We start from the raw sequence: 9,203 nt of genomic DNA, 5'->3' as shown, positions 1-9,203 counted from the left end.
ATCTGATAGCAGCGGCCTATTGTGATCATTTAAACGGAATTCTTTGAGCTTTAGAAATCCCTTCTATAGGACGGCCACGGAGAAGCCGGCTAATCTCAGAGTCGGAGGCTCACTGCTTCACTGAGCTGGAGAAAGCCTGTTTACGCTAGCCTGAGCCCTCGATGTGAGGGCTTTTTAAGGACCTTGTAATTTTTCTGGAATTAAACCTCCCACCTCTCCTTACATTCCAGATGTCATTACAGTCAAAAGTCATAAGAATTTGCTTCCCTGTGTGGCTGGCTGGCGGGGAGGAGGTATGTTTCTGTGGTGACTTGTTTGCAAGAAAGGTTTTTTTTTCCCCTCTCTCTCCAAAGGGTGAGGATTACACACGCAGTCTCCTACCTGCAGGACGAGATGGTTTAATCATCTGCTATCCCTCCCCTCCCCCCCCAGCTCCTTCCCACCCCAGCTCAGTTAGTGATGGTAAAACTCACCGCCCAGCACCAGCAAACACCGTCTGTGGCTTCAGAACCATGGGGGGAGGGGGGAATGTAAGGGACAGGTCAGGAAATAAATGAATGCAGCATAAGCTGCTTCTTCCTCTTTTCCTTTCTTTCTTTTTTGAAAGAAAAAAAAAAAGCCCACTGGAATTGTCTAAACTGCAATGTAATCTCTTGCTCATTTAAAAGATCTCATTTTCTAATCATGTGCTTTGAGACATTTAATACTATTTCAATTATGCAGAGGAAATAATATAATTCCTTTATTTGAAAAATGATACTGAACCTCAGAGATCAGTTAAATCTACTGCTGGAATGGGGATTCTTTTTAAACTGTGTTGTTCCCTCTCTTCAAACAGCTGTAGCTGTACACAGATGGAAAAACATTTGGTCAGAAAGCAGCAAATTAGTGTTTTTCAGGACAGAATTCAGCTCCCGCAGCTCCCGCGTCTCCATTCGTCTAGATTTTATTTCTTCTTTGCATTGACATTTTTGCAGACCCAGTTCATGCCGTCCTTGAGGGAAATGGGCAGAGAAAGACAGTGTTAGTTGTAAGAAAGGCACAACACGCTCAAACCCCGGAAGGGAGTGGGGGGCGGGGGTGGGTGTCCTGGGTCCTCCCTCCCCTCCCCCTGAGCTCCAGGGAGTTTGGTGGTCCCAGGGGCCCACCTGGGTGACCGACCAGGCACAGTGGCCTCCTGGGGAGGAGAAGGGGGGGGGGGGGGCTCTGAGAGCCCAGGGGGAAGATGGGAGGGGGAGTGCCCAGTGTCTGAACTTGAGATGGATCCTCAGGAACTCCCTCTGAAAAAATAAACACATCTGCCTGGATCCAAGGCCTGATTGAAGAGCTATCAGAGATTCCAGCCATTTTTGGCTTTTTCTAAAAGCTGACCTTTGCTAGGGCATTTAATTCAATAAGTCACCCTTCTGGTGCCCCGGTGTGTTTACAGTGTGACAGTGTACACTTGGCTTAAATTAAATTTTTTTGGAAAAACAAGCCAACTGCAGTGTGTGTGTTACTAGACGCACACTGGGGCAATGTGCATTTCTCTCTCTTAGGGCAGCGCTACACAGAGGTTTAAAAGCACTGGCCTGATTCTTGCAGCTTTAAGCACTACCAAGCTGAGGGACTGGGGAGAAGGTTCCCTTAAAGGCACAGTGACCTTGAACGTGTCCTCTCTTAGAAGGCTGGAGAGGGACAGGGGTAAAAACCACACAATGCCTACAGCCACCTGGCAGGCAGCATGATTTCTCATGGATGCCAGGTCTGCCAGAGCTGACCTCCTTTTCAGCCCCCTCTGGAGCCATCCCTGAATGCTCTCCCTTTCCCCAGAGTCCCTCCGACCTTCAGGGGTGTATGGAGTTCCCTCAGAAGCCTCGCACAAAATCAAAGGAAGCTCCTGCAATGAGTCCCTTTCCTCTGCATCTGTAACACATACTCACTATGCTCCCAGTCACATTTGCACATCTCAGGGCACACATGACATGCAGAGCCCCGCATTTCCTGTGACCATGGAGCTAGTACTTGAACCTGAACAGCTGAGGCAGCTTAAAGTAATAAATATCAGCTGACACCCTTGGCCATTCGGAGCATTAATCCCATAAACAATACATCACTGCAAAACAACCAGCAGGCATCCTATCTCCTGGCTAATCTGACCATAACCTGAATTTACAGTGATTAAAACTCTGCCAGTTGCCATCAGAGCACTTGGGCAGGAGAACCAGATAATCCGTTGGCTGTCCCAGGGCAGACCTTAGGGTGTTTGCCAAGATGTGGCTGGCCATGGCCCAAAGCCCAAAGGTGGACAGCACCTGGCAACGGTGGGGGCAGGGGTGGGGGGATGCGGGGTGGGAGGAAGGTGGCTCCAAATGCATCTCCAGTTACAACTGGGTCAGCTACTTACTCTGAAAAGCTGATGCCAATTTTAAGACCATTTTATGAAAAGGATTAATTTAAAGAGAAGCATGTTTAATTTTAGTAGCTAATTGGTTTCCAGGAAAAAAAAAAAAAGATCACCTGCCAGGAGACAAAAAAGATTTTACAAATAAAAGAGCGATGAATAAGATAACCATCTTCTCTTTGCCTTCGAAGCTGAATAGCTCAGCACTTACGTAGCACTTTCCACCTTCAGGAACCCGTACGAACACTATCAAAAGGTGTGTACCTCAATATTTTCTCCTCTAGAGAGACTTGCAGATTTTATCAAATCTTCTCAGAGAAATCAAGAACCGTGTTCCCACACTACATGAATGGCACTTCCCCCCACCTCGTTTTATGGCTGATTACGGGGAGGGGAGGGTTCTTTTTATTATATGTAACAGAACATGAATGCAGTCAAAGAGATAGGAAAAATATTTACTCAGCTGCAGGAACGCAAAGCAGAATGTGGAGGGTGAGGGGCAGCTTTCCCCCAGTTATCTGTTATGGAGGCAGACGGGATTTAAACCAGGGAGCCCTGGGGGGGGGGGGGGGCAGTGTCTTCCAGATGTCTATGTGGGCCAGGGGTGGCAAAGCCCTTCCAACCACAGTCCTGCCAACAGAGGGCGCTCAGAGGTCAGCACCCACCGGCTGACCTGCTGGCCCCTAGGCCCGCACAGCTGCCGCCTGCAACCTGAAGGAGTGTGGGAAGCACGGGGAGAACGAATAAGGGCAAAGCCCTGTGGCTGCTCTCTCGGAGGAGGTTGTCCCGGTCTGAAAGCGGCTGGAGGTTGGGGAACTGTACCTTTCCTGTTCGTATCCAGTGGAGAACCTGAGCTGGAGGTAAGAGGTATTGGGGAGGCCACGGTTAACGGGTTAATAATGCCTCTTCAATCAAATCAGGGCAGGCTGTGCCAAGCTGCCCACGGGAAAGGAAAGACAGTGGTGTTGTCCAGGATCCCTGAGACAAGGGTCCATGTCAGACTGGCCCGAGGCGGTGTTCGCAGAACCTAGCGTGGTATCATGGTATCTGATCTACAGTAGACAATTAATTAGTTTTTTAAAAGTTTATTTACTTTTGGGGGGGAGGGGCAGGGAGGGAGAGAGAGAATCCCAAGCAGGCTCTGCATCCGGTCAGCAGGGAGCCGGATGTGGGGCTCGAACCATGAGACCGTGACCTGAGCTGAAACCAAGAGTCGGAGGCCTAACCGACTGAGCTACCCAGGTGCCCCAGTAGACGCTTAATTTATATCTTTTAAATTAATCCTTGTGACAACGCCCGAAGTAAGCACTATTATAATTTCCACAGGACGGTAAGGAAATGGGGGCACAGAATCACGTGAGGCAGAGGCGGGCTGTGAACCCAGGCAAGAGCTCCAGCACCCTCGCTCTTTAGCCAGTTACCATTTCTCAGTGAATGCCTCAAGCTTAGAGAGAAGGTGGGAATCGCCCTGAAGTTGGGAAAGAGGGCGATCCAGGGTCTTCTTTGTTATGACTTCCAGCTGATACAGGGTCATGAGACCGGAAGAGCCCCCAGCCAGGCACCCTGCTCGGTTTTGCTGCAGCTCAGGTGCCAGAGGCTGTTTTTGGCCACTTAACTCTCAGGATTCCCGGCTGCTGCTGCTGCGTGTGGAAGCCTGCATATTTACCTTGCGATTGTTAGCATATTAACTATGTGCCAGACCACTGCCTCCGGTGGCAAGTCCACGTTTAGAGGAAACTAAGAGGAAGGACCCTCTCTGCTCCTCGTGTTACCACACTGCTCGCGCCTCAGCGCCTCAACTCGGCAAGGCTTTGTTTTTTAAAAACCGATGACTGGGTAAAGGTGATCATCTACTTGAAGCAGGTTACTGCTTTGCCTCTAAAGAAGGAAATGAACTCATAGGTTTGTTTAATGGTTGAACTTTTATTGTTTAAAAACTGGTTTGACCAAATTTTTGCACATTTGATCTTCGTCACAGGACGACAATCTTATGGCACGGGTAGCCCTCCCCTCTCTTCCTCCACCACAACCTCCCTCTGACCAGCTTTGCTGAAACTGGATCTGAATTGATTAGCTTCAGTGCAATAATAGAGACTAAAGAGAGACCTCGACCCTCAAATACTGGGCTTTGTTTAGCATCATGGAAAGGAAAGGCATTTTACTATGTCATGATGTTACTCCCTATGATAAATGCTGGGAAACATACAAGGCTCCCCCTAACCACATGGGTGGAGGCCAAGGAGTCACACACAGATCCCTGCGTTCCAAGATTGGAGGTGCGATGCCCCTTTCTAGGGAAGAGTGGCCTCTGACTGCGCTGCTCCTTTGAGCTTGCTCTCTCTACAGTGCATCCATCACTGCCTGATGGTTGGAAGAGAGCAGTAGTAGCCGTGGTTGGGTGGGCCTGGCTTGTAATGCCATGAGGACTAGGCAGTCACATCAGTAATTGCTTTAAGACGACAAGGAGCTCAGAGCACTGCTGTCTATCCTGTTGTGCCACTGGGCCCCCAGGGTCAAGGAGCAGCTGGGTGCAGCGTACATAAAATATTGCTTGCTATTAATATTTTTTCTGGAGACAAAGGGTACTGTACCAGAGAGGTAGCAAAATCGCATGTCCCAAGTTTGTTTTCTTGGTCTACGGAGAGGTTTGAAAATTTAAAAATAAACCTGAGGTCTGACTTGTAGATAAGCAGTTCCACATACACTTGGAGTCAAAAATAACTGATGTCAGGCCTTAGAAAGAAGTGTTTTGTTTTTTTTTTAATACTGAAATTCTGTTGGCTGATTAAGGGAAAAATCCCCTAGATCAAGGAAAAAAGCAACAAAAACAAGAAACTTGGCCAGTGAATGTTTAACAGCCATCTGCAAAGCACTCTGAAGTGCAGCTCACACATCGGGGCTCAGACTGCTAGTGGTCTTTTCTACGTAGGTTAGATGGTTGTGAGCCAGATCGTTACTCCTGTTTGGAGAAGGAAGACAGGGAATGTGGGAGAGATGTGGGAAAGAAGGTGAGCACAAGGTGGAGGGCCCCGGAAAGCAATCCCCAGGGAAACCTTCTGCTAGCTCCAAACTACTGGTGTAGACAGACCTCGGTTATGACTGATGCTAGAGGCCAGGTTGAAACTGCTGATCTCTGTGCTGAAATGAAATGATAATCTGGTGTAATTTTAGTTAAATACACATTGGTGTTTTAGAGAGGGAGTATCTTCAAACAGCTGGAACTGTACAAGAGCAGAGGAGAGCTGTGGTTTGGGGTTCCAATTCAGGTTTGCAGGTGGAAGAGGGACGGACTTCACTACCTTCCTCTGGCTCTAAGCCAGATCCTTTGTTCACTATTTTCTAGGCGCCCAGGAACAGACGAGAGTCCTGGAGCCAGATGTCATGCACTGGGACAGGGCCGAGCCCCAAGGGCACAGAGGGAGGCTGCCCCCATGTCTGCAAGGCAGTCTGGCTGAGGGGGCTGCAGGTCTCCCATCCCAGACATTTTTCAGTTTCTCCTCTCTCTGCATTCAACTACTTGACATAACTGGGTCTTTTCTGTTCACTCCTCGGGATTATGCGCCTCTCAGCAGGACAGAGTTTCTAAGATTGATGTTCTCCTTCAGTTTCTAGTGCCCTTTACCTATGCTCTGCTTTTGACAGTTTCCCATGAAAACCTGCTTTAATCACATGATGGCCTGGCCTCCTCATCACCATCAATCAGGCAAAGAAAGACTTGTTCTGAACTCTCCCAAAGCCCTCAAAAGTCAATTTCCACACCCAGAGCAGGAGTTATTGAACAACACGTGGACCGCCTGTCCTTGTAAAGACCGCACATGTTTGCCTCCAGAATATCAGGTAGAAGAAGAACCTGAAATCCATCCCAGGAATCACTAACTTTCATAATCTCAAATTACGTGTCTAAACTACTCAGCTAAGGAGAAATGATACACCTGCCCCATCAGTCCGGAGGGTTTAGCTCAGATCTGTGGCTGCTCCTCCGTTCACCCACCTGAGGGTGTCACTTTTCTGGGAGGAGGCAGGTCTCACAAATGAATTTAGATTAAACATATACACTCAAGCACAATGTAAATAGGGACATTATCTTTGAACACCTGAAACTGTCACAGAAATTCCAGGTCTTTTTTAAAACCTTTGTACAATTTCTTTCAGGGTCATTAGAGCTGGGGTGCCAGATGTTACTTGACCCATTTAACGCCTGATCAAGCTTTGCCCATTACTGACCAGTTTTCAGGGGGCAGTGAGTGGAAAAGTGGGAGGGTAGAGTGGGAGGAGGAAACAGGAGTTTAGGGAATTTTAGTAATTATTACACAGCATCAATGCCTGAAAGTGATCTTATGGACATTTTTCTAGTGACGCCTTTCATTTTGAGGAATACTTAAAGCCTTAATGAATTAAGAATCATTAAAGTCTTGCACTTGAACTAAGCAATGCAGGAAAAGAATTCCATGTAAGTGACTCTTTTTAAAGTGAAAACCAAGATGGGGCGCCTGGGTGGCGCAGTCGGTTAAGCGTCCGACTTCAGCTCAGGTCACGATCTCACGGTCCGTGAGTTCGAGCCCCGCGTCGGGCTCTGGGCTGATGGCTCGGAGCCTGGAGCCTGCTTCCAATTCTGTGTCTCCTTCTCTCTCTGCCCCTCCCCCCTTCATGCTCTGTCTCTCTCTGTCTCAAAAATAAATAAAAACGTTAAAAAAAAAAAAAAATTTAAAGTGAAAACCAAGAAACTGGCTGAGTGGGCAAGAGAGGGAGTCAGAAGTATTACCTGAGGGAGGGACATGGTCAATCAGTGCCTCACAATGAAAAGCGACTCCACAGAAAACTCCCCGACCTTTCTCCAGTCCCGAAAGGTTACCATTAAAGGACAATAGACAGCAGATTCCCTTCTTAATTAACATTTTTATTAAATAACCCATTTCAAATAATGGTTAAATTCTCTAAATTTATATCATTCTATTAACCATAATCTAATCTCATTAACCTTGAAATCCCAGTCTTAACTACCCAATTCTATACACCATGGTACTATCTACTAAACTAATTAAGTGACCTTCAAACTATTTCTCCTCCATATAAAATCATTATTTTTTTGGTTCACAGTTCTTTGTTGTATCTCTCTTGATATCATTTCTTTTGAACCTGGTTGCTGAAGGTCCTGATCTGAGAAGAACTTTCTGAACAAAATCAAACCACACATGACTATTTCACTCGATTCAAACTGGTTGATTTTAAGGCCCTCCCCTTCCACCCCCACCCTCTGTCTAATAGCTCACTGCGTCTTTTTTGGCATAAAGATCCTGTGACTTAAAGGGAACTCCATTTCTAGAGTGGTGATGACACAGCCAGGAACACAGAGCTCTCTACCCTTGTAATCTCCACCTGACTGGAGAGGGGGAGCAGAGGCCAGGCAGACAATGACAAGGGCTCCCTCCCAACCTCCAGGCCCCTCTGAAGAAGCACCCTTGACTTGAATGCCACTACTCTAAATACTGATTCTAGATAACTCTAGGCCTCCTTCTGACATCCCTAAGGCTGGTTGAAGAAACAAGAGACTCACTGTTAATTCCAGCTTTGCTTTTTCTTCCTTTTGGCACTCTGGCCCAGTGAGGATTACAGTCAGTTCCCACTTTCTCAGGCGTATGCACACAAAATGTATTTATTTCCTCCAGTCCCACCTTTAGAGTCCCCATCTCAAGATATTCTTTTTTTTTTTTTTTTTCAAATCTATACCCAAAGTGGGGCTCGAACTCACAGTCCCAAGATCAAGAGTCCCATGCTCTACCAACTGAGCCAGCCAGGCATCCTTGTTCTCTACTTTCTATATTTGCATTCTAAACCATTTAGAGGCAGAATCCTCTTCCTGAAGTAGTTTGTGCAAACACAAGAAAGCTACTGTCTTTTCCTGGGCCTCCTCCTCCCCAAAATAACCTCAGGCTTCCTGAATAGCATTTTATGCACAATCCAGGTAACTGCCTTAGGCAAAACTTGGGTTTCTTTTTTTAAGTGAGAAGCTAAATAAAATGATTAAAGTTTACCTATCAAAACCATCCTGGGTTGTAGCATACTTGTTGGACCAGCTTGTAAATTAAGCTGAAAAATGCAGTTAATTTGAAACCTGATAGACCTATAATCACATAGGTGACTGCCATTTTATGGAGGAGACTCGAGAAGAAAAAACTATTAGTGGGATTAGTTCCTTTGTTGAGCAGGATTAGGGGAGAGTAAAGAACTTTTCAGTTTTTGGTTTTATATACTTGTATATGATTAACAATTACTTTTAATATATTACTTTTATAATCAGAGTCTAGAAAGGAAGGACAGAAATAAGAGTCCACACCTGCCCCCTCCCCAAACCTAAAACTCACAGAGACCCACAGAGCTCTGCCATCCATTCTGGGGACGCGGCGAAGGTAATGTCTGGCTACTTGAGAGCCCTGTAACGCGCACGCGCACGGAGCGTTTCCGAGGGTGCAGGTATTGAGGAGTGTGGAGGAGGAGGCGCCTGCCCTGTGCTGGCTGGTCTGCCCTCAGATCTGGAGGCCAAGCACGGGAGCAGGCTCTGGCTGTTTGTGTAACAAAAAGAAAAAATCCAAGGCAGCAAACAGATGGAACAACTGAGCTAATTCTTGGAAGTGATTATTTGCTTGAGATAAAAGCAGTCAGGCAGTTTTAAGACAAATCAATGTCAAATGTCTTAGGAGAGAGGGAGAAAGGGTATTAGAAGGGAAATGGAGAGAGGCTGCAGGACAAAAATTGAGAATCAAATCCCAACAAACCAAGCTGAGAGAAGAGCAAACCGGCCATGCTATTATGACACACGCCA

The 9,203-nt window shown here is 46.8% G+C and overlaps 2 protein-coding genes across 4 annotated transcripts in view; one reads left to right on the top strand and one right to left on the bottom strand.

Moving 5' to 3' along the window:
* Positions 1 to 715: 715 nt before the first annotated feature.
* The window catches only part of ARL3 (ARF like GTPase 3), a 37,683-nt gene continuing 29,195 nt past the window's right edge, over positions 716 to 9,203 (bottom strand). For both annotated transcript variants that reach the window (XM_060641635.3, XM_060641634.1), the window contains exon 6: positions 716 to 994. In XM_060641635.3, the coding sequence (XP_060497618.1) occupies positions 947 to 994 (48 nt within the window). In that variant the 3' untranslated portion in view covers positions 716 to 946. The remainder of the gene's footprint in view (positions 995 to 9,203) is intronic.
* Positions 3,133 to 9,203, top strand: part of SFXN2 (sideroflexin 2) — a 61,577-nt gene continuing 55,506 nt past the window's right edge. The window contains exon 1 of one of the 2 annotated variants that reach the window (XM_078434784.2): positions 3,133 to 3,243. The gene's annotated coding sequence lies outside the window, so the exon portion shown is untranslated. The remainder of the gene's footprint in view (positions 3,244 to 9,203) is intronic. The other variant, XM_078434786.2, reaches the window with a different exon arrangement.

The sequence above is a fragment of the Panthera onca genome, chromosome D2 (assembly GCF_046562875.1).
Source record: "Panthera onca isolate mPanOnc1 chromosome D2, mPanOnc1 haplotype 2, whole genome shotgun sequence".
In the NCBI taxonomy this organism is placed as follows: Eukaryota; Metazoa; Chordata; class Mammalia; order Carnivora; family Felidae; genus Panthera; species Panthera onca.
Note: the sequence above shows the minus strand (reverse complement) of the source record. Positions and strands in the feature narration are given on the sequence as shown.